This window comes from Bacillus rossius, chromosome 1 (genome assembly GCF_032445375.1).
Source record: "Bacillus rossius redtenbacheri isolate Brsri chromosome 1, Brsri_v3, whole genome shotgun sequence".
NCBI classification, from domain to species: Eukaryota; Metazoa; Arthropoda; class Insecta; order Phasmatodea; family Bacillidae; genus Bacillus; species Bacillus rossius.
Genome location: NC_086330.1, coordinates 377260165 through 377286293, shown reverse-complemented (window position 1 = coordinate 377286293; position 26129 = coordinate 377260165). Strand labels below are relative to the sequence as shown.

The 26129-nt window shown below is 39.1% G+C and overlaps 1 protein-coding gene across 3 annotated transcripts in view; it reads left to right on the top strand.

Moving 5' to 3' along the window:
* Nucleotides 1-26129, top strand: part of LOC134528558 (transcription factor AP-2-epsilon) — a 387195-nt gene that overhangs the window by 316004 nt on the left and 45062 nt on the right. For 2 of the 3 annotated variants that reach the window (XM_063362291.1, XM_063362289.1), the window contains exon 6: nucleotides 10352-10556. In XM_063362291.1, coding sequence (XP_063218361.1) covers nucleotides 10352-10556 — 205 coding nt within the window. The remainder of the gene's footprint in view (nucleotides 1-10351; nucleotides 10557-26129) is intronic. The other variant, XM_063362290.1, reaches the window with a different exon arrangement.

Below are 26129 nucleotides of genomic sequence, written 5' to 3'. Positions count from 1 at the left end.
TGCGGTCAATTTGGCATTCGGTGTTATGGTATTCGGCGTTATTGTACGTTCGGCGTTGTGGTATTTCGACGTTGTGGTGCGTCCCGCTTCATGGCTGTACTGACAAGGAGCTACGTATAAATGTACATAACACAACAAGAAGAGACGATTTACCACGGATGAAAATATACCTATATTCTGCAAAAGGAATTGTCTCTGAGGGTCGTACCTCCCTCTGTCCGTTTACAAAACACTACTTTTATTGTTGCGTACATGGAAATACGTTTTTTTTTTATTATTCTGAGTATTTATTACGATAATTAGAACTTTTTTATATTCGAATGAAACATACTTAAAAAAAACAATGAAATGATAATCGAACATTCATTTTGTTTTATTTTGCTTATTAATGTGTGCAGTTGATACTGAAAGGGTATATAGTTGAGGTACTGGGACAACACGAAACATAAACGCCCGGGTGAGACCAGTATTACTGGGAAAACTATTTATTTAGTGATACACTTATTTTCATATAACGCACAAATTTACAAATATTCTCACATTAATATTTCTGTTCCATTTACAAACGAAATTAGTGTGCAGTACAAATGGATAAATATTTTAACTGACTTCTATTAAAAAATACTTTAAAATATTAAACTTGCCCCACAATTTCGGTTTTAAATATAAAAAAAGTATGTTAATTTAATAAAATATTTATGTACCTTTTATTTCATTTTAAATACAATATAATGGAAAAACATTTTTTTTAGTTTTTTTTTTATTTTAAAACTCTTTTTAATTAATTATAAATTAAAAATAATACTAGTATGCCAGGATCGTGTCCTGGCTGGCTAGGTGGCTGGTAAGAAAGTCAGGACTAGCCGCTATTCGCTGACAGAGACTGACTAGTATAGGCTATAAGCTAAACTTAATACTTTGAAGGCGTTTTTCTCGGAATTGGTTGGCTAGCGCGCGTTACTATTTTTAAGTAGGGTAAACTAGTTGATGCACGAGGGTATGTAATTTTCGCGGAAAGATTCCGAGACCACCTGTGCGGTAAAACACTGTGGAGCATCGCCTGTGTTTCGTGACTGGTTGAGTCTCCTCCAGGTACACAACACTCGTGCCCACTTCAGGCACACCGATCACAGCAAATTCCTCGCCAACTCACAGCACAGACGAACACAGCAGCCCAAGACAAAACAGTTGCGACGTTTCGGGAGCTGATATATGTGTGTTTGTGTATTCGTATGTCTTTATCCGTTCTTTTAGGTTTTCTCAATGACACACAGTGTAAATCTGCAAACACGTTATGTGTCAGTTTTGATAACATTGAGCCATTTGTGTATACGAATTAAAAGTTGTTTCCTCTATCTTAAGGAAGTTTAACTTAACACCACTCCGGGTTCATAACTGTGTCGTTGTTCCAGTCACGTATTGAAATGTACCACGTAGTACACTGTTAAAAATTACATTAAAGTTTTACGAATTTTAAAAAAAGGCTGACGTAAATAAAACATTATTTTTTGACGTGACAACGTCTAATAAATCGATGAACGCCGGCTGCACGCACACAAAAATTTCCCGTTACGCACATTGTTCCGTTACGCTGTGTCCCGTTTCCGCTCATTGTACGCTTGCGCCGCATCTATCTTTCTTCCACTGGACTGTTTATAAAGTGAAGTGAAAAGTTAATGTGGTTTACATTGCTTATTACAACAACAATTTCGGCAATAAAGGTTACTTATTCTTGCATTTTAATAATCTGATTACTAGTATAATTTCAAGTATTTATTCTTTTATTACTAAAATAAAAATGATTCAATTTTATTCATAAATTATGCAATCATTTCATCAATGTTTTGTTATGACGTCACGTTAAACTATCGTCCGTAAACCGACTTTACAGACAACCAATTTTTTTGCGTTGTTTTGAAGTTACGACAGGACGTGACCGTCTTCTCTGAAGTGCCTACTTGAGAAAGTGGGTTACCGTCGTCCAAGTGTTGTTACAGCCTGCAATCAAGCCGCGCGGAGTTGTAGGAGCACTCGGAATCTGTTTAAACGGGGTAATTGCGACAGAACAAGTATCTTGTTTTGCTCGGTGCGTGTAACACGGTCTGCCTTTTTATTAGCGGCCATCATCCTCCTCGCTGGAGCTACCTGACTCGCTCGTGTAAACCGGGAAGCCTCAATTTCACAGACGAGAGAGCCACACCCGAAGTTAATGCTCGCTTCCCCCCCCCCCCCCCCCGTAACAAAACAGGTGTATTTATTTGGGATGTAGCTTATTCATACGTCATACGCCGTTCTATCTCATTGTATAAACCGGTGTGGCATTAAATTTTGCGGTCGATTAGGATAGGTTAGCTACATTATAAATAGGTACTTTAAAACATTGTGGATGGTTGGTTATATTAGGTAAGTGTAGCTACATTAAAAATACTGTAAAATCATTTTATGGTTGCTTAGCCAATAACTTTTTAATATGTAGCTTTCCAGCGCTAGGAAACAGTTTACATGATTTCACAGTATCTTTAATGTAGCTATCCTAACCAAATCAACCGTCCACAATGTTTTTTAGTATTTATAATGAGCTAACCTAACCTAATTGACCATTAGTTATCATGAGTTGTCCAAAATAAACATTCTCCGGACACATGGCAAACGAAAAATATGGCGGCGTACAAATAAATACCGTTGTCTTGTTTATGGTATTTCCTTTTATCAACACCGCCATATTTATTTACAATGAACAAAAAAAACCTAAGATGCACGACCAGAAAAATACGCGGGTTCATTCGGCGATAGACTAGAAGTCAAATACATATACCTTTTAGATGATTTTGCCATTGGCTTACTGTTCATCTGGACGAACCTCAACCAATTATAAACCCTCAACCAAAGAAGGATCGAATCACAGACAAACCAGCTGAGACGACTCACAAGTCAGCAGCCAATGAACTGGCGTTATTTTCCCAAGTGTACAGGGGAATTTGCAGTCTACCCTGAAGGCCATTGAAACCGAGAATTTTTCCGGTCTCTAACGATCGGGCGTTTGGCTCTCTCGTCTGTGAAAAGAAGGCTTCCCGTGTAAACCCGGCTGCTAGTGGTTTGGTTTTTTACGTGCATTCCCCTGCGTGTCGGAGTGCATCCGACAGCAGCTCCGGCACGCGGTAATTACCGGCCTGTAACTAGGGCTACCTCGGACCCTGCTAGTCCACTAGTCCACCCCCCCACTCCCCACACCCCCTCCATCGACCACCTACCTGACGTACGTGTTATAATCTTGTTTGATGTTGCTCTCGACGTGAAGTTGCCGGATCAGATGGAGGAGGGGAAGACGGGTTGCTGTCGTATTAATTGACGTGATTCCTGCAACTTTTTTTTGACGTGACAACGTCTCATAAATCGATGAACGCCGGCTGCACGCACCAAAAAGTGTCCCGTTACGCACATTGTCCCGTACCGATGTGTCCCGTTACGCTCATTGTACGCTTGCGCCGCATCTATCTCTCTTCCACTCGATTGGAACAACCATCGATTTGACTTTTTCGAGGCACATTAAACTTGAAACACTCCCATTCGTTTCCTATTTTTCCTATCATCGTCCTATCCTTAACAGAATAACACAGATTTGAAGAAGTTAAATAGCAAACATGTATAAAAGTTATAGTTAAAATAATCTCTTCGTTAAAGTAATAAACATATTTGAATTAATGAGTGCAAATAAAAGTAAATTTATCAAATAAATTGTAGATTTAATTTCACTCCTTCTTTGTATCCATACAAAATAGTGATAATTCAATAAAAATGATTAAATTTTATTCATAAAAGTATGCATTCATTTCATAAATGTTTTGTTATGACGTTGTCACGTTAAGCTATCGTCCATAAACCGACTTTACAGACAACCAATTTTTACATGCTTTATATTAGCTTCACCTGTATGTTTGTCTGTCCGTCTGTAACTCTTTCGACTAAGAGTGAATGACTCATCACTATAAAATGTCCCATCCATTTCATTACGTTCGTTAGCCGAGCGGTCTAAGGCGCGCGACTTCTGTGACGTCAGCTTTCGGATTCAGTATTCGTGGGTTCTACTCCCGGCCACGCCGAAAAGAAAAATGTTTTTTTTTTTCCCCGGTAAATTCTAATATTATATCCATACATCTAACTGCAAATGATTCGTAGAGACTTTACCATTTCTTTGTGACGTTGCAACTCCAAATAGTTATCTCAGATGGTAATAGGTAGTGTCGGTAACTCATTTCCCTATGATAATTATACATAAATATAGTTTAAAAAACTAAAAAACATGCTTTTAAAGAATATCAAACTAAAAAGTTAAAAATAAATATAGTTTAAAAAACTAAAAAACATGCTTTTAAAGAATATCAAACTAAAAAGTTAAAAATAAATATAGTTTAAAAAACTAAAGAAACATGCTTTTAAAGATTATCAAACTAAATAGTAAAAAATAATTTTAAAATTAAATTTATGACAATAGTATATAAGCAATACTAGTATAAATGAGAAAAAAGCATGGGGCGCTTAATATTCAAAAAATATGGCACAAAGCGCCTCAAGCTTTTTTCTCATTTATACTAGTATTGCTTATATACCTACTATTGTCATAAATTAAATTTTAAAATTATTTTTTACTTTTTAGTTTGATAATCTTTAAAAGCATGTTTCTTTAGTTTTTTAAACTATATTTATTTTCGTAACGCACGTGTCACACTTCACCCATCTCTCGTGACTCCTAGACGTGACTCACGCCTCACACTTGAAGACACTACAGCAAACTGACCACACTCCAGTTCAGCATGAACAGGTTATGATCCAGCCCAATCACGACCTGTCCCAAGGCCCTCACACGCAGGACAAGTATTTATGTTAAACCGGATCTTAAATGAAAGTTTGTATGCTATTGTGACGTTGGTGAAATGACAGCAAAAAAAAAAATGGCAAATTATTATAACTTCGCAATTAGCAAATATTTCTTAAGAAAAATTTTACCTTGATAATTTTGGAGCAGACAAGTTAATTTTTTGCAAAGGAAAACATTTTTACCGGCCATTTTGTGAAAGGAATGTACAGTAAAAAAAATTTTTCTTCCTTTCTATGGTGATTAAAAGCTGTCCCGGCTAATTCATCGTGACGCCGATATTAATTATTAGACATTTACATATGATTGTAACTTTAGTGTTACATGTTTTACTTTATGCTTCTGCTACCGGATGGTAATTTGAAGGACGTCCTTGTGGAAAGACGACTAACTAGAAAATACGCCATTACCGTACCTTGGAAATGTCGGAGTAATTATGTATCTCCTTTGTGTTAGTATCGCGCGGCTGAACTTCATGCTGAAATCCCAATCGCGCGACAGACGCGACGTGAAGGACGCGTCGCGACAGCAGAATATCGCGTTATTGTGAACATGCGACTTATTCGCCGCGCGACAGGCAGAAACAAATTACGTTCTTTAAATGCTTCATACACACGGGGGAATTTTCGATTCAATACAATTTTTTTTTGCATAGTCTAAGCCATTTCAGTTTTGCACTGTTTGCCATGGAAAAAAAATAAGAATGCAAAATAAGAAATATAAATTAAAACACAAACCCACAGAGAATAAGACTCAATCAGCTGATGTGGAACAGATGGACCCGACGATGCAACTAAACAAGTATTATGGACAACAAAACACAGACGAACACATTGAAATTTTAAATATGAGACAGCACAAGAAATTCCGTGGAAGGGATTTAGTCATGAAAAAATTAACAGCACAGACAAATAAAGTGGGCTAACAACGACTAGACAGTGTCAACAGGAACTGTAAGTGCAGACAGAAATCAAACCTGGACGAACGAACACAACTTCAGTCTGCTGTTCCTGATGACGGGAACTGACGCCAGTTTCCGAAACGTCGCAAGTGTTTTGTCACAGGAGACCTGCTGTGTTGGTCGGTGCTGTCGTAATTATGTTGTCCATACCTGTTTATTTTCATCTTTGTGTTCGTTTTCCAGGTTTTTGTCTGTCTGCATTTACTGTTCTCTTTGAAACTGTCTGGTCGTTGCTACCCATTGTGTTCATCTGTGCTGTTAATTTTTCATGACTTAATTCCTTCCACAGAATTATTTGTGCTGTCTCATATTTAAATTTTGAATGTATTCTCCTGTGCTGTCGACGTTGTCTTGACCATAAAACTTGTTTAGTTTCGTCGTTGAATCCACCTGTTTGACGTCAACTGAGTTAGGCTAGTTCTTTGTGGGTATATGTTTTCATTTTTATTTTTCTACTAGCTGCCCGACCCGGCTTCGCACGGTTGTATTAATGAGGGAAAAAATAAGATCAAATCTCTTATTTACAGTTATAATAAATGAAATAAACTGAAAATTAATTAATTTTGACAAAAACTTAATACAATGCTTTGTAATGTGCCGAAGAAAACACGAATAGCACCGATGGTTTTCCGACTCTCGAGCACGCAACGTTGTCATGGAGACGAAGTGCCCACTGTTTCCCGGGCTTAAACACCAATCAACATTGATGATCAGTTTATTATTAATTATAAATTATTAAGACCATTAATCGAAATAAAAATTATCCTATCTCTCAAGTTGGAAAAAATTACACATAAATGCCAATGTTCATCGAAATCGGTTGACTTGGTGAAGAGTTCACTGGAAACAAACATCAGGACACTGGATTTATTTATATTAAGATTTTGCATTCTTGAATTTTTTCCATAACAAACAGTGCAAATTTTCAATAGAGTATGCTCAAAAACTTGTATTAAATCAGAAACAAACAAGATACAAAACGTTTCTTGCCACTACATTCACACTACACAGAAGACAGGCAACAATGTTTACAATTTTTTTTAATAGATCTGTTTGAGAAAATTTCGCTTAGTCAAAATTTATCATCGATTTTGAAAAATAATTGAAAGTGAACTTATTAAAATATTTCACAGCAAATTTATAAAAACAAATCTTTTAAAAATACACGAATAATGATTTTACCAGAGCACCAGTTTCACCATAATTAATCATCAAAATTTTACGCCGATTTCAGTTACTTCACGCCTGCGTTGCAATGGAAATATAAGTATTCCTAATCGGAAGGCATTACGAGTTCACGAATTTATCAAATCATCTTTAATAAAATAAAAAAAATAGCAACCATATTTGGTTATGTTTTAATAGTCAACAATTCATTTAAATAAGAAACAAACAAACCCCTGAGAAACTAAGTTGAATAAATTCATACAGTTAAATATTTGAATCTTTGATTGCACACTTTAAAATTCCTTGACTATGTGACGGCGTGAAGTGGCAGACCATAGCCCTTTGCTTTAAGCACGCCCTGATTATCACAAATTATTTCGCAAAATTTTCTGGGGGTTTATTTTTAAACGAATGCTCATGGCCAACGGAATTTTTTTTTTTTTTCGCAGGCGTCTGTTCTTGACGCTGTAATGATGTGGTCGGATGAATTCACATGCCTCCGAGTCCAAGGGGGGGGGGGGGATGAGACATTCTTCAATCGCCGGGGGTTTCTCTTTGTAAAAGTTTGTGTGTTGTGTTTGCTGCTCGCGCCCGAGATGTTTGGCATAGTTTGCGAAGCCTGCCTCCCCCCCCCCCCCCCCTCTTTCCGGCCCATTGTTACCCCTTCGACCTCTCTCTACCCACTCCCCTCTTCCGGAGAAGACTCTCTTAATACAAGTACTTCCGCTCCTTTGGTAGCCCTGCTGGCGTGCTGTGCACATGTTTGCCAACCCCCGCCGCTATGCGTTTGCGCCCTTCTCCTAGGGACAGATATTTTAATTAAAAACCCCTAGTGGATGATCCACCTCCTTGGGTGGGGGGGAGAAGGGGGGGGGGTTGCCCCTCGCTTAATAATGCACTGCCGGACTGCTTTCTGGCCGTATTAAAATCTTACTCCACAGAACGGCTGCCTGCTCCGCTTAAATATACGAGGGCAGAGATGCCTGGACGGAAGAAGAATTTAATCTCGTTATCGCGTGTCATATTTTTATTATTATTTACGGTTACGGCGTTGAATTTAGGCAAATATGTAATGAACCTCCCCACTGTTTTCTTTTCCATCTCGCTTCCTTCTTGTTTTTTCAGTTTCATTCCGCGCTCGTACAATTCGAAAGTATATATCTAATATCAATTTTGGATGTTTTGTTGAACGTTGAAGATTTGCAAGATCGATGCTAAAAGTAACTATGTACTATTTTTTTTAAGTTATGAATGTATTCATAATTAAATATTCCGTTTTACTTACTGTTTCATGATCATGCACTTTATTTTTGTGTTCCTACTGTTGAGTAATGCATATGGGTGTGTATCCGGGGGGGGGGGGGGGGGGGGAGTTCTCTGGGCTCCCCTGGAATCAAAGAAGTCCTTCACTGTGTGAAGGCAGTAGTAACTGGGAAACGGGGTTCATAAACGCGATATAAACGCATACGGGCGTACATAGTTACCATAGCAATGACACGCGATCCACACGCAACCCAATGCTATCAATCCCAGTGCACTCATCCAAATGTCTGTCGGGATCTTTTGCAACCGTGAGTAGCAGGCTCTGGAATGAATTAGACCAAGCGACAAGGCAAACAAAAAATCTAGCTTCCTTTAAGTACAGGCTGAAAAAACATCTTTGTAACAACTGCTTACCATGACCACTTCGCCGCTACCCCACTGCTTGAATCTGTGTGTAAATGTGCGAATGACTGGTTTTAATGTAGTAGCACCTATTTTTTCCGGTTTTGATACTATTTGCTGTATGTTCAATTACTTTCCTTTTTTATGCCTATGCTTAATTTTTAATTACTTTAAATTAGTTATGGTTGAATCTTTTGTAATAGTTAATATTTGAACATTAAGTTACAAATTTAATTTGTTCTTTTAATATTTAGTCAACATCTGCTTATATCATGCTTAATTTTTAATATTACACTATTTGATGTAATTGTAGAAAAGTGGTTAAGTGTAAGAAAAGGCATACCGCATTAACTTCGCAACCAAGGAAGGCGATATATAAATAAATACCGACTGGTGATATCACTTGTGTCGCAATCCCCCACACGCGGAACTCTTCGGCGGCAGCTTCGACCCCACCTTTCCCCCAACCACACAACCCTGAGAATCAACTAGATTTGCGCCTTTGGTAATGCATACAACGTAGCTTCCGTTGTCTCATATTTAGATATAAATATTTCTCCCCTGAAATTTTGTTATCAGACTAATTGGAAACGGCGAGCCATTTGCGACTTCAGACCGAGGTTGGTGACACACCATGCGCTGAAACTTCGGCAGAGTTTTTTTGGCTGAATGTTCTTTCGGCCGCTTTTTTCTGAGAGTGTGCAGTACAGGTCTCTGCAGAATGCACTGAATAAATGCATCCAAATCTAACATGTGAGCAACTGTAGTGGAAGGAAAACCACCGCATAGAAACTGTCGGCCGTTCCAGTTCAACCTCATGGTGTGACATCGGCCCAGTTCTTCACGTGTGTGTGCTGTGTACTGTTGACGTGAAACTTTTATGGCACGAAATGTGCAATTGTAATTAAATAGTTTATTGTTGAAGGATTTGATAGTCTGAGCCCAGACTGTTAGCAAAAAAAAAAATAATCTGTGTTTGAGCTACCATATGACTAGGGACCGGAAAAATTCGCGGTTTCAATAGCCTTCAGGATAGACTGCACATTCCCCTGTACACTCGGGCAAATAACGCCTGTTCATTGGCTGTTGACTTGTGAGTCATCTCAGCTGGTTTGTCTGTGATTCGATCCTTCTTTGGTTGAGGGTTTATAATTTGTTGAGATTCGTACAGATGAACAGTAAGCCAATAGCATAAAGTATTTGAATTCTAGCCTATCGCCGATTGAATCCGTGAATTTTTCCGGTCTCTACATATGACTATAGACCGGAAAAATTCGCGGATTCATTTCACGATATGCAAGAATCCAAACAACTGTACATTTATATTGCTTCTGTGATTGGCTTACAGTTTATCTGAAGGACTTTTAGCCAATGGGAAACCTTCCACCAAAAAAAGTATCGAATCGCAAGCATCCCAGTTGACAGGTGTCACGAGTCAGTTAGCCAATGAGCAGGTGGCATTTGCCTGAGTGTATAGAGGGTTGTGGAGTCTATCCTAGAGGTCATCGAAAGCGCGAATTTTCCCGGTCTCTACATATGGCTGTTACCGCGACTCATTGAGTTGATACAAACAGTGTTTTGTAGTGTGTTGCTGGTGCTGAGGTCTCTCCTGACGAACACGTGTCCGGTGTCGAGAGAGAGATAGAGAGAGAGAGAGAGGGAGATAACGGGCGCGTGTGTTGCAGGTGGCGCGGGGCGACGCGGCGGTAACGCTAAGGGCTTGCTGTTGTCAGGGGCGTCGGCGCCGTCGGACGTGTTCTGCAGCGTGCCCGGCCGCCTGTCGCTGCTGTCCTCCACGTCCAAGTACAAGGTGACGGTGGGCGAGGTGCAGCGGCGCCTGTCGCCGCCCGAGTGCCTCAACGCGTCGCTGCTGGGCGGCGTGCTCAGGAGGTCAGTGCGCTTCTGTGCCGCGTGCGCTTCTGTGCTCCCGGCGTCACGGGCTTCTGTGCCGCGTGGTGGGGGCAGGGAGAGGAGGAGTCGATGCTACATGCTTGCACACTCGCATACTTGCATACTTGTATACTTGCACACTTGCACACTTACATGCCTACTTGCACACTTGCATACTTGCATACTTGCATACTGCAATACTTGTATACTTGCATACTTGTATACTTGCATAATTGCACACTTGCACACTTGCATAATTTAAGCTCACGTATATTTGCGACATTTTTGTATGCCCCTCCTCGCTCGAAGAATTTTTCAATAAAGTATCATTAGTAGAGACCTGTAAAATTCGCGGATTCATTTCGCGATAGGATAGAGTCCAAATACTTTTGACATTATTTTGCTTCAGTGATTGGGCCACAGTTTATCTAAAGGACTCTGGGCCAATGAAAAATCTTTAACGGAAGAATTAGCGAATCACGATCATTCCAGTCAACAGGTGTTACGAGTCGGTAACCAATCAGCAGATGTAATTTGCACGAGTGCGTAGAGGATCATGGAGTCTATCCTTTAGGGATTTGAAATCGCGAATTTTACAGGTCTCTAATCATTAGTCATAATCTCGTGTATTATTCGTCTTTTTGCTGTGTAACATCTTACCTCTCGGTATGCGGCATTTGGTAGGAGTATTTCGTGAATGCAACGGAAGTCGCATGGAACGGAAATGCGTAACCACGGTGCTGCCATCTGTGGCGGATGGCGCGAACCATAGTCCACAAACCCAAAAGAAAAACTTTATATTATTAACTGTTTGATAATTTTTAAAAAGATAGGAAGTATTTTAATAAAATTACTTGTCGAAAATTAGGTCCAAAGCCGGGCTATAATATTTTTTTCAAATCTTTTTCGCTTTTATCGGAGCCGTGTGTATTTGCATCATGAGAACACATGAATTTGCTCGTTACCGAGTTAGATTTTTTTGTATCCTTTTTATTTTATTTCAGACTATGGTATATGGCAAAAATACCGAATGATCTCAGTGTTATCGGTGAAAAAAATGACGCTACGCCAAGTGCAAAAAAGAACAAACACGGTTTTTTTGTTCAAAAAATAATTCGCTTGAATATCTCGCTAATCGCTTACACAAAAAAAAATTTACGCACTGAAATACCGTTACATAAAGCGAAGATTCAGCCAAGCTGACAACTCTGCCATCGCAATTCGCCCTTTCTTTACCCCGCTCATCCGCAAGCCCGTGTTATCATCCACCCTTCTTCACACCGCTCTTCGCCTCCCTCTTATCTCCCCGGCGGAACGACTTCCTCTGCGTGGGCTGGCGCGCATCTCACCAAGTAGGTTCATACAAGTGGTTCGGGTGCAGTTGTACTCTTGCTGCAGTCTCGTCGCCGCTGTGTAGCCTTCACTTTCTCCAAGTTCAGAATTCATCTCATTATTTAATTGTTCATCGTGTTTTAGACTTTTAAGTTACGTATATAATTTTCCTTACTTTAACTTTTTTTGACGTGACAACGTCTAATAAATCGATGAACACCGGCTGCACGCACGAAAAAGTGTCCCGTTACGCACATTGTCCCGTTGCGCTCATTGGACGCTTGCGCTGCATCTATCTCTCTTCCACTCGATTGGAACAACCATCGACTTGACTTTTTCGAGGCACATTAAACTTGAAACACTCCCATTCGTTTCCTACTTTTCCTATCATCGTCCTATCCTTAACAGAACAACACAGATTGGAAGAAGTTAAATAGCAAACATGTTTAAAAGTTATAGTTAAAATAATCTGTTCGTTAAAGTAATAAACATATTTGAATTAATGAGTGCAAATAAAAGTAAATTTATCAAATAAATTGTATATTTCATTTCACTCCTTCTTTGTATCCATACAAAATAGTGGGATAATTCAATCAAAATTATTCAATTTTATTCATGAAAGTATACAATCAAATCATCAATGTTTTGTTATGACGTTGTCAAGTTAAACTATCGTCCGTAAACCGACATTACAGTTAACCCCCTTTTTTACTGTTTCACCGTTTCAAGTTTTGTTCGGCGACTTTGTTGCTTCATGAACGACCGTCCGTTGTCTTGTGGTTCGTAAACCCGGCCTCAGAGCGCCCCTCGGACCACTAGCAACTCACGAGTCTCGCGTCCTTCAATCCGGTCTTCCCCACCCGGGTTTCCGAACCGGGAGATTAGCAAAGACTTATTGTGTTCACTTCTCCGGTCGATCTCCGAAACAGCCCCGCGCTACGATTCAATTTTGAGATTAATCTCGCAGGCGGGTCATTACTGGGGGATCGTGCGTGGACGCCGGTACGGACTCGACCCCCGCCTAATTATGTTCCCGGATCCAATTACGAACCCCCTGACCGGACCCGGGCAGAGACAGTGTCCGCTCCTGAGGGTCAGACTCGCCTCGCAAGCACACCGTTCAACATTCCCACCTTCAGCTTACCAAGAACTCTGGTTACAACAACGGCGGCTTCGGGACGACTTTTTCGGGTAGGGGCTATCGCACAAAGAAAGGTCGTAGTTGCAAAAAAAAAAATGAAAGTGGTCGGATATCGGCCTTGGAATATTACTAGAGACCCGTAAAATTCGCGGGTTCAATGACCTCCAGGATGGACTCCAATATCCTCCACACACTCGGGCAAATGCCACCTGCTCATTGGCTGCTGACTTGTGAGTCGTCTCGACTGGGTGGTCTGTGATTCGACACTTCTATGAGTGAGGGTCTCTAATTGCCCTCAGTCCTCCAGATTAACAGTGGGCCAATGACAGAAGCAGCACTAAGGTATAATTATTTGAATTGTAGCATAACACGAAATGAACCCGCGAATTTTACGGGTCTCTAAATATTATTTACAAATTACAGGTTTCAAATACAGAACCTTAGTAGCTCCATGCAACTTTTGATGAGATAAAAGTTTAAACATATGAAATTAAATATTTAAGTAAACATGAATACACACTAATCAATAAAATTGGTCTCGGGAGGGGCTATCGCCCCCACCGCCCCCCTTCTGGAGCCGCGCTTGAGTTACAAGCTACCTTGGTATCTTCTCTCTGTTCACTTGCTTCGAACATGAATCCAAAAGAATATTTTAGGTGCATTGGCAAAACATTAAAAACTGATTAAGCCTACAGTAAGAACACTCTAATTTTGTACGATTGTGTGTTCACCTTAGTTTGAAACGAAACATACAAGTCGAAATAAAGGGCGTAGTTCCTACGAAATTACAAAGATCTCTTCGTTTATTTCGGTTAAATTCTTCTTTGAAAAGTCCGTAGATTTGTTGCAATTTCTAACAGTGCATGTAAGCGGTCACGCTAGCACGCGTGCCATTTCCAGGCGCATTGGATCTCCAGGCAGAGGGCTTCTTCACAGAAGTGTAAGCTCGCCCCGAACTGTGGCGTTCATCTTCACAGACACGTGAAGACAAACACAAGGAGCTAGAAGGTTGGAGACAAGTACTCCGGGGCCTTTTCAATAATTTCGACGCAAAAGGAAGAGAAGAAAAATTTGATTTAAATAAACTAATCACCATCGGGGGTGAAAAGTTATGGCATGCATCGAAGCAAGCAGGATATACACGGGGAAATATTGTGGTCTGGTAGTTTCCCTTGTGCATTTTAATAGACATCTACTCTCTCTTTCCAATACAAGATATCTCTGTCCTTGCAACAGTCTTAGACACAGCTTCATAATGTAATGATTTTTTCATGCAATTGACAAATTTATATTTTAATGGAAATTTAGGAATGAGAATTTTTATAAATATATTTTCTTGTTTTATGCCATAAAGAGCATCATCCTATTATATCCCATTCTTACTTCTAAGTAAACTTAATTAAAAGACAACATATTTTTTTCAATCGTTTTTCTGTTTAAATATTATATTTTTAATATAAATTAATTTTACCTCTTTTGGGACACAGGACACAACTAATATAATGTATTATTTTAAATAGTTACAAACTTTTGCATATAGTTTCTCCTGTGAAATGATAATTGGTGTCTAGAACAGTTTTTAAAACTTTCAAATGACACTATTTAATGGTCCAGGAGAAATCAACAAATAGTAATATTAAAAAAAGGGGGTTGTCTGTAAAGTCGGTTTACGGACGATAATTTTACGTGATAACGTCATAAGAAAAAATTGATTGAAAAATTGCATACTTTTTTAATTTTCAAATATTATTAACAGTTTTTTTTTTGCAAATTTAATTTTAAATAATTTGTTTGAACATAATCACGAACAACTAGTTAAAAAAAAGCCCCGCCTTAACCTGTTTGATATTATAGGAGATTTTCTTGCACGGTGGTCGGCCGTGTCCTTGCACGCTCGGCTCAGGTGGAACGTGACAAATTTTTTTCGTGCGTGCAGCCGGCGGTTCATAGATTTATAAGACGTTATCACGTCAGGAACATTTTTAAATCTTGTTGATGTTTCGGAAGAAGGAATGCGATGTCAGCAAGCCGGGCGGACAGTGGACAGTGTGAGAGCGAGACAGACCTCTGAAGAGCCACCAGGGTCGTGGAGAGAGAGAGAGAGAGAGAGAGAGAGAGAGAGAGAGAGAGAGAGGAAGTTTGGCGGGCACACGTGGTAAAAGGGGAAGCTTCCTCGCCGTTAATTGAAAGCGCGGTGTTGTGTGTTCGCCGCGCGAAGGAGGCCCGCGGATAGAAGGACAGCCCTGGGTCGTAAAGTGCGAGCTCCCCCCCCCCCCCCCCCATAAACCCTGGTCGCTGGTCGCGGACCCGGGTTCAACGAACGGTCTCCCGACACGCACGCACGCAGTCTCCAGGACCAGACGTGTGTGCGCGCGCAACACCGACCCAAGCGCACAGACAGAGAGAGTCTCCTATTCGTCAGACACACGTGACATACGACCCCGGAGACTAGCGACTTCAGGCGTTGACGAGTCTGCAAGTGCACTCACACGACACCAAACTAGGACACCAAAAAATTTAATCCCGAATTTTTTGACGTGACAACGTCTAACAAATCGATGAACGCCGGCTGCACGCACGAAAAAGTGTCCCGTAGCGCACATTGTCCCGTTACGCTCATTGTACGCTTGCGCCGCATCTATCTCTCTTCCGCTCGATTGGAACAACCATCGATTTGACTTTTCAATCATGTTTTCGTCGATTGAATTATTAATATTATGTAATTTAACGATCGTCCATCGATTTTCAGCACAATCGGTGCGGTTATTTAAAAGTAATGTTGAATTTTCAAATACGTTTTTGTACGAACAATGGTGTTTTACAGTTACACATAATAAAACAAATTATACCCGGGATCGTTTGCACAATGTTTTAAAAAAACTATTGTTACACATTATAAATATGTTTGGTGTATTTGGGATGCGTATTTGTTATAAAATCGTATTATAAAAACGAAATTATATTACTCCTCTACGGTGCTGCTATCTACGGTGACGGACGCGAATCGAACGGATCGCGCTATCTAGCCGCTTCCGCGGCAACCAGGCACTCGTTAATACATATTTTCCTTTGTTTATCGCGATGGGCGTTATTATTAATGAATTATAAATAACATTTCGTGCCCGGGACCACAATTGCATATCATTTTGAGCACTAGAAGACATAAAAACGTAAAATATTCTCGACGAATTTTAATTTCGGACCCAGCGCACCACGTGCGTCTGGGTTGGAGATTAAAGCCGAAATTCTTTCTTAAACTTACTAATACTTATTTTATTGTCTGCAAGGGCATTTTTATTAAATTCTACGTTTAATTCCACGACGAACAAACTTCGTCGTTAAATGTGTAATTGCGAAAAAGCGTAAAACATTATCGATGATCTTGAAGTTAAATAGCAAACATGTATAAAAGTTATAGTTAAAATAACCTCTTCGTTAAAGTAATAAACATATTTGAATTAATGAGTGCAAATAAAAGTAAATTTATCAATTGAATTATAGATTTCATTTCACTCCTTCTTTGTATCCATACAAAATAGTGAAAATTCAATAAAAATTATTCAATTTTATTCATAAAAGTATGCAATCAATTCACCAATGTTTTGTTATGACGTTGTCACGTTAAACTATCGTCCGTAATCCGACTTTACAGACAACCAATTTTTTTGGGACAAAAAGGGCTTCATTTGGTTTGATTTAATGAAACTTAAATCAAAAATTACAGCAACATGTACAAAATTACGTTTGTCAACTGGTTTAATTTCCAGGCGGCGAGCCTCTATGCAGAGGGGTTAAATAAACTGGTATATAGCATTGCGTAAAATGCTTGAGACTGAATGGCGACTATGTGAAAATTTAATGTAGATATGTAGTAAACAAATACTTTTATTAAAACCTTATTTTTCGTGAGTTATATTTTTTAATGTCCAAAAAATGTAATTACTTCCCGTGCAGCACTGTAGAGGCTCCGATAAAAGCGGAAAAAAAGTACTTGAAAAAATACCAAACCTTGACTTTGGACCTTATTTTCGACAAGCAAGTGCATTAAAATTCTGCTTATATCTTGTTGAAACTCATTTGCCTTTGTGAACTTTGGTTGGCGCCATCTTCCACAGATGACAAGCACCGTTGTTACGCATTTCCGTCCCATTAACTAAATTACTCGTCTTGAAGTAAGCATTTGGATATACGCCATTGCTAAGCAATTTTTCTGTATAAGAAAACTAAAAAATACCATAAAACAAAAACACAAACTAAGCAAAAAATTGCTGTTGTCAACAGGATATAAACACCACATAATATTCCATTACAGGGATATGGTCAACAAACAAAGAAAAATGGACTAAGAGAACGAAAAAAAAAAAAAACACAAATTATGACAGCACAAAAATATTGAACCCAAAAAAAAATTGAAACGAGAAAAAAACACGACAAAAACGAAAAGACGAAACAAACACAATAGTATTCCAAAAAAAAAAAAAAATAGAACGAAAAAAAAAACACAAATGATGACAGCACAAAAATATTGAACTCAAAAAAATTCAGCACAACAGTTGAAACGAGACAAAAACACGACAAAACGAAAAGACGAAACAAACACAATAGTTTTTCCATAACAGAAACAAGTGGCGTTTCGGGAACTGCTATCTGCTCCCGTCATCAGGCAGAGACGCACATGGTACGAAAACACAGGTGCGACTGCTCTTTGTTTGTTAACCATATTTCTGTTATGGAATATTATGTGGTGTTTATATCCTGTTGACAACAGCAATTTTTTGCTTAATTTGTGTTTTTGTCTTTTGGGTATTTTTTTAGTTTTCTTCTACAGACATACATGTGCTTAGCAATGGCGTATGTCCAAAAGCTTACTTCAAGTCATGCACTCCCATTGCACAAATCTTTCAAAGATAACGAAATTACTCGTACCAGATGCCGCACTCCTGAGAGCTGAGACGTGGCACATGAGTAACGTGACACCCTGTGAACCAGTGCACCAGGATTCGGTACCAGCAGCACAATGGTCCGCGTCCGGGTCATTATAAATATATTATATAATATACATCATATATTATATTATACAGATATATCATATTCGTTCCGTGTGTCGCAGGAATGTATACGCAAGGTCTACAATTTCGGTCATTTTATGCTTTGTCTTAACTTCCTCAGTTATACCTTAGATATACGGTAGTTCTATACCTCGGATGCATACGGCACTATGTCACAAAAACCATATTTTTTCAAGAGGTCAGTTTTAAATTACTTTAAATAGTGCCTCACTTTCATTCTCAACTATTTTTCTACGCAACATTTTTGACATATCGTATAGATAAAAGTGTTGTAGGCCACTAGCAATGACGTCAAACTCTGGTCAAGTTTGTGGTTAAAAGTGCGCTTTTCTCAAAAATGGACATCATGGCGTCTTGTCTCCGAGGTATGGAATTGTGAACGTATATTGAGTGCACATATTCACATATTCGATATTCATTTTCCGTACTCACAGGGCGGACAGAATCTCTGCAGTTGGCATTCTTTGTCAAAATTAAAAGATGACAGCGGTTCATTCAACACAACCCACTTCCATGTATCTACACAACACCTCCCTGTGGAAGTTCGAAGGCGAAGTGTATTCGAGGAAAATCGCCACTGGGGATATGTCCAGGGCAATGCCGCCAGTGGGGGTAAAGCTCCCCTATGGGTAATTTTATAGCTGAAGCCTCAATGAAATCCTCTTAGGGGGTGAGCTCTTCAATACACACTTCCAACATAGGTTATTGTTGTCTCTATGTTGACAGTAATTTTTGTTCATACAGAAACATACTTTTGCCACTGCGTGGGACAAGACAAAGTTGTTAGTGGAGAAAAAATTATTGAATTCTTAGGAAAATAAGCTGGCAAAAAAAAAAAATAATCCTTCATTAATCTCCGTAAAACCTAGTCAAATTTTCTATTAATCTACAATTCACGGAATGATTCTTTCATTATCTCAAGATTGGTTTAGTAGCTTAGGTGGTGCTGCACTTGTATATGAAAAATAAATAATGAAAAAAAAAATGTATTGAATAGCCTTACTATTTTCGTTGCGTGCCATTTAGGAAATGCAGTGAGAACATAGCCTCGCACAGGATACAGGTATTGTGTCCGCGTGACAGTGCCACTTGCTATCAGATTCGGTTGAAATTAGTAAATATGATACATATAAAATTTAAAAAAAGAATGAAAATGAAACACGGCCACTAACATTGCAAGAAACTCTATTGTGTTTTTGCCTAATGTTATGCAACCCCTCTAGCACGTAAGCTAGCATAGTTGCATAACCACGTTCCATTTGCGCCCAACGTCATACATTTCGCAGAATGAAATTTTAACTCATATTTAGGGACACCTGTATTTCGCGAATACATTTCGTGTCTAGGTAGGGGAGAGTTGGCTAAAACGGGGTACTTAGTGTTATCTTTAAAAGATTTGTGCAATGGGAGTGCATGACTTGATGTAAGTTTTTGGACATACGCCATTGCTAAGAACTTTTTCTGTTTGAAGAAAAACTAATAAATAAAATAAATAAATAAAAATACTAAAAAAAATGGACAAAAACACACAAAATTAAGCAAACAATTGCTGTTGTCAACAAGGATATGAACACCACAAAATATTCCGAAACAGGAATATGGTCAGCAAACAAACAAAGAAAAACAAAGAAAAATGTACTAAGAGAACGAAAAAGTCCCCACAAATGATGACAACACAAAAATATTGAAACCCAAAATAATTCAGCACAACAGTTGAAGCGAGACAAAAAACATGACAAAACGAAAAGACAAACAAACACAATAGTTTTACCTAAACAGAAACAAGCGACGTTTCGGGAACTGCTATCTGCTCCCGTCCTCAGGCAGAGACGCACATGGTACGGAAACACAGGTGCGACTGTGTTTCCGTACCATGTGCGTCTCTGCCTGAGGACGGGAGCAGATAGCAGTTCCCGAAACGTCGCTTGTTTCTGTTTAGGTAAAACTATTGTGTTTGTTTGTCTTTTCGTTTTGTCATGTTTTTTGTCTCGCTTCAACTGTTGTGCTGAATTATTTTGGGTTTCAATATTTTTGTGTTGTCATCATTTGTGGGGACTTTTTCGTTCTCTTAGTACATTTTTCTTTGTTTTTCTTTGTTTGTTTGCTGACCATATTCCTGTTTCGGAATATTTTATGGTGTTCATATCCTTGTTGACAACAGCAATTGTTTACTTAATTTTGTGTGTTTTTGTCCATTTTTTTTTGAGTATTTTTATTTATTTATTTTATTTATTAGTTTTTCTTCAAACAGAAAAAGTTCTTAGCAATGGCGTATGTCCAAAAACTTACATCAAGGGGTACTTAGTGTTTATATGCTCATTAAGTGGCTGGTAATTATACCTGAGTATCCATTATTTGCAAGGAATCACTATATAGGTATATCCCTACTGATATTGCGCATATGAAGAGTCGGATCCAAGCAATGTGAAATAAAACATTAATATTTTTCTTTCATGTTGCTAAGTACCCTGTTTTATCATACCGGTCGGATAAAACGGGGTACATCAATGTCGAACATATTAGTGCAGGTATTTCGATACAAATTGAGACATATTTAATAAAAAGTGTTGACAACGTTATTACATATGATTTATGACTTGCATGTATATTACAGTTTACTATGATAGATTAACAAATAGCACAATAAGGAAGTCAAATGTCATCATTATCAGTTTCTGAGGATCTCATTTTTCAAAATGTTTGAAATCACAGACTCTCTGAGTATCAGTGCAAGTTATACCTCACATTTATACCAAAACAATATTCCTTCGCTGGCACTAATCACAAGTGTAAGAACCAACATCATCACTGTCTATACCTGCACACTGTTCGTGTGCCCATTCATCGCACATAACACACTTAATCCACCCTTCTTCTGATTTTGAGTTTGAATACAAGTCATAGCAGAAGAGACATGCTGCATTTGTTTCCTCTTCATCAGATGTTTCAGAGTTGTCCTGAGTCATTACGGATATTTTACTGCATTTTTTATTACTGTGGGCTTTGCGAGTTGTAGACTCATTAACATGTGACCTGTCTCTAGATGAATTCAGTTTTATTTTTACTGTTTTGGGATTGGCAGTAGAACTATGCGCAGATGTCTTTCTTTGTGCAGCAATTAGGCCTAGTTCATTTTTATAAGGGGAGCTTGTGAGGATCACAGTTTTGCCACGTCTCCTGTTATTTTTGGTTTCAACCTTCCTCTGAGCTGTAGGTATGGGTTTAATGTCTTTTGGTGACACAGCAAATGCCGATGTGGCTGTTGATGTGGATGCTTCGGAATCCAAAAGACACTGCGAAAATGGCCCATGAGATTCACGTTGGCTAGATGCAGGTTCAGGTGTGCTGGCCATAGGTTCAGATTCAGCCATGGTAGGTTGTTACAATGGTTAGTGTATGCTTGAAATGGCCAAACTTTGCTGACGAGACATTTCCTCTAAAGGCCTTTCAGTGGTTTCAGCAGGTTGAAACATCCAGCCCAAGCCTAAAACATAATAATTCACACATTATGATGCTTCTTATTTTAAAAAGTCAACATTCAGCAAAATAATAGAGATTTTATTTAGTTTTTTTTTCAATAAATATATTAAAAAATGATACATATTTATTTTTTACACTTCTTAGAATGCAATAATTTTAAAGTGCTTGCCTTTCTTAGTAGCATTCTCAAGCGATAAACCAGTTCTGGCTTTTTTCACTCTCGCTTTAAGAAGTTGATTGTGGGACGCCAAACATTTTAGAAGCCTTAAGGTATCCCATTCTGGCAGCCAAAACCTCAGCAACTGCATTTTTCATAGCATCTTGAGACCAAGACTGTTTGTTGGTTTGGCGAACATAAGGCATGATAGTTCACTGTCTAAATAAAATACTGTACATTAATTTGTGCCCGAAACCAAATACATAATGGTTTAGAACTTATGGGTAACAATATCAAATGATCATTGTACTTAAAGCTATAGTTAAGAAACGGTTTGATAAAACAGGGTATAGTCGGATAAAACAGGGTACTACCCTGTTTTAACCGACCACGCAGTACCCTGTTTTGTCAGACTACGCCTTGCTACAAAATAAATTCATTTCTAAGGAAAGATGAGAAACGTACAAGTTAGTACACACACGTATTTGTAGTGCATACTACACTCATTTCTATGCCCACTCACCTGTATAGTTTGACGGTTTCATTCATGTGCAGTTATCATACAAACAAAAGCCAAAAATTACATCACATCAGTCAGAAAACACACTTTTCTCGATAGACAACGCTTGACGCTGCCGACTGCCGCGCTATTTGTTGCTGGCCAGCGGTACTCGTACGAGTAATTAACTGACACGATCAGAGGTAGATGGCAGCACGGTATAGTGGAAATAACAGCGGTACCCCGTTTTACCAGACCACCCGGTTTTGTCCAACTCTCCCCTACATCCCAAAACACCGTAGTTTTTTTCTTGTAGTTATTGGCTGTGGTCGGCGAGAGGTGTTTTCCCGCACTTGACGGGGCCAATGGGAATGTGGATACCGTACCTGCTGCTGCACGCACACGATTCGCTATTACTCTAAGAAAAAGCTATAGTGTTTTGTGACATACCTTGACACGAAATGTATTCGCGAAATACAGGTGTCCCTACTCATATTCATACAGTGGAGTTCCGATAATCCTAACTTCGTTAATCCGAAAGTCAGCTTAATCCGAAAACGAAGAAGAAAAAAAAAGAACTAAGAATGCAATAAAACCACGGTGATACTAAAATTCTGAAAATTACAAGAAAATGCAAATACAATCACACAGAAATAATTATTACTGAACTACATAAATTTGAAAAATATTTTCTTTTTTTGCCGAAGAGAAGAATGCCTCTCCCTTCAAGCCAAATTACTTCAGCGCCTCAGAAAAATGGAGTAGTGTAGTGTCGCTCTACGTAACTCATAGAGACCTGCAAATTTCGCGGTTTCGATGGCCTTCAGGATAGACTGCACATACCCCTGTATACTCGGGTAAATAACGCAAGTTCATTGGCTGCCGACTTGTAAGTCATCTCAGCTGGTTTGTCTGTGATTCGATCCTTCTTTCGTTGAGGGTTTATAACTGGTTGAGATTCGTACAGCCAATAGCAAAATCATCTCAAAGGTATATGTGTTTGAATTCTAGCCTATCACCTAATGAATCCACGAATTTTGCAGGTCTCGAGCTAATGCAATAATATATATATATGTAATCACACGTTATTACGTCATTTTAAGTTTATTTCAAGAATTATTTCGAGAAATTCATAAATCCGAAAAAGGGTCTGGTCCCAATCATTTCTGACTGTCAGGACACCACACTATTTATTTCGCCACATGGACGCTGTTTCAGTTCATGTGCAGAGTTTAGAAACACGTCTTAGTTTCATGTAGGAGATCCATCACCCCCCCCCCCCACCCATACCCTCGGCGTGTGGGTTGCGCGCGCTGTTATAAACTACGGTGAAGTTGCGGACTTTTCAACTATGACTTTGCCTCGAGTGAACGAACAGCACTCCGCAGTTTCAGACAACCAGATCTTCGTATTAACTACTCCGTGTTTGAACTTCCGAGTTATGTTTTTAGTTACAAACAAAACAAAACAAAACAAAAATTGGTTGTCTGTAAAGTCGGTTTACGGACGATAGTTTAACGTGACGTCATATCAAAACATTGATGAAATAATTGCATACTTTTATGAATAAAATTGAATCTTTTTTATTGAATTATCACTATTTCGTATGGATACAAAGAAGGAGTGAAATGAAATCTACAATTTAATTGTTGAATTTACTTTTATTTGCACTCATTAATTCAAATATGTTTGTTACTTTAACGAAGAGATTATTTACTATAACTTCTATACATGTTTTCTATTTAACTTCTAAAATCTGTATTATTCTGTAAAGGATAGGAAATTGATAGGAAAAGTAGGAAACGAATGGGAATGTTTCCAGTTTAATGTGCCTCGAAAAAGTCAAATCGATGGTTGTTCCAATCAAGTGGAAGAGAGATAGATGCGGCACAAGCGTACATTGAGCGTAACGGGACACAGCGTAACGGGACAATGAGCGTAATGGGACACTTTTTCGTGCGTGCAGCCGGCGTTCATCGATTTATTAGACGTTGTCACGTCAAAAAACATATTCGTGGAAGAAATAAGAGCGTTCTTGGAAGAGTCTTAAGTTTTTGAATCACTGTTGATGCACCAAGATTATTCTCGTGGATTCTGGCCGAAAGTAAGTTGACTTTAGTACCCGCCAATTTACGAAGATGACGGTAAATATACGAAGGTCGCTGGATGATTTGCAATCAGTAGAGGCCAGAAAAATTCGCGGATTCATTTCACGACAGCCTGAAATTCAAATAGTTACACCTCAGTGCTGCCTCTGCTATTGGCTCACAACTCACCTGGATGACTCTGGGCCAATGAGAAACGCCCCACCAAAGCCTTATCGAATCACAGGCTGCTACGCTGGGACGTCTCACAAGACAGCAGCCAAAGAGAGGGTGACATTTGACCGAGTGTACGTAGGACTATGGAGTTCATCCTAGAGGTCATTGAACCCGCGAATTTTTCCGGTCCCTAAATATTCGTCTTTTTGGGTCCCAAGTGAAGGTGACATGGCTGTCCGAGTCACGCCTCACATCGCAAGCGTCAAATGCCACCGGCTCGACCTAATAATTTGGAGTAATTAACCTAGCGTCGCAAACCTCTCTAAGAGGGTTAATACGCGGGTTTCTAAATGGCACGCAACCAGTAGCAGTCGTTTAAAACTCTGCAGGTACTTATAGACCCAGGAAGGACATGTCATTAAGGAAGCCATAAACGTAATATAGAATTAAATCCTTGGCCTTATTTTTTACTCTCTTAATTTTACCTTGTGGCATGTCTCGATGATTGAAGACCTCTCTTTACGAGCGTGCTTTAGAGCTCGCGTGCTCTTAGAGCATTCGATCAGCTCCGAGGGAGTTGCGACAGCTGGTTGCGAAACGCCCGGTCGCTCGAGAAACTACCGACTGGTTGCAAAAATACATCTTGAATCTCCCTGGCTGATCCCACTACTTAGCTCTGAACTGACAGCATTAATGTGACCACTCAGAAGAGCTTTAGATGAGGTGTTTGCGCAGAAATGATTATAAACAGAAAAAAAAGCACTAGTGTGCTTCATGAGTATCCTGAAGAATTTATAAAAAAAATGACAATAAATAACCCAAACTAATAACGATTCGTTTTGAAATCCTCATACGAAAAAACTGTTAAAAGATGCATAATCTCTGCTTTTTTAAAATAGTCGGTTAGGTTCAGGTCTCACGCAACAACTGCTACAACTTTCACTGTTGATGTCTAAATTCATTACAAAGTAAAACATGTCAAAATAATAAGACAAATTAAATCCAACAACATTTATTACCGATCTCAGAAGATTCTTCCATTGCCAGAGGCATGTATCTAAAAACGCTACAGAACTGTAAAGATTTTGGGTTTTACCGAACGGGTATCTTCAAAATGCGCGCAAATGTATTTGATAGCGATGATTTCAAGAAGTTATTGTTTTGTACGACCAGCACTGGTAGGGCAACGCTACAGTTATTTCCCGCCGAAATTAAAAAAAAAAAACCAGTGTGGGCACAAAGGAAATGATGATCCCAGTAAGTTTGCATATGTTAGGAACAGTAATAATTGATAACAGGCACAGAGACGTCTGGTGCGAACAGCTGTCTATTCGTACGAGTGAAACCAGTCTGCATGTCACACGAGGTCTGCTGGGTTGTGCGTAGTCCTGGCCGCTGGTGTTATGCAAAAACTCGTGCACATAAGTCATTACAACTGCTTGATTATGAAGACGCTGAGACATACTGGACTTTAATTCCATCATACGAGATTAACTGTTCTGGGCGTAAATTTTATTTTTATGTTTACACATTCGTGCAGGAAACAACACATGTAAACGACCCTGTTTTTCCAGTGTCCGATATCAGTCTGTTTTTCTGTTGACGGGAACAGATGCCAGTTCCCGAAACGTCAC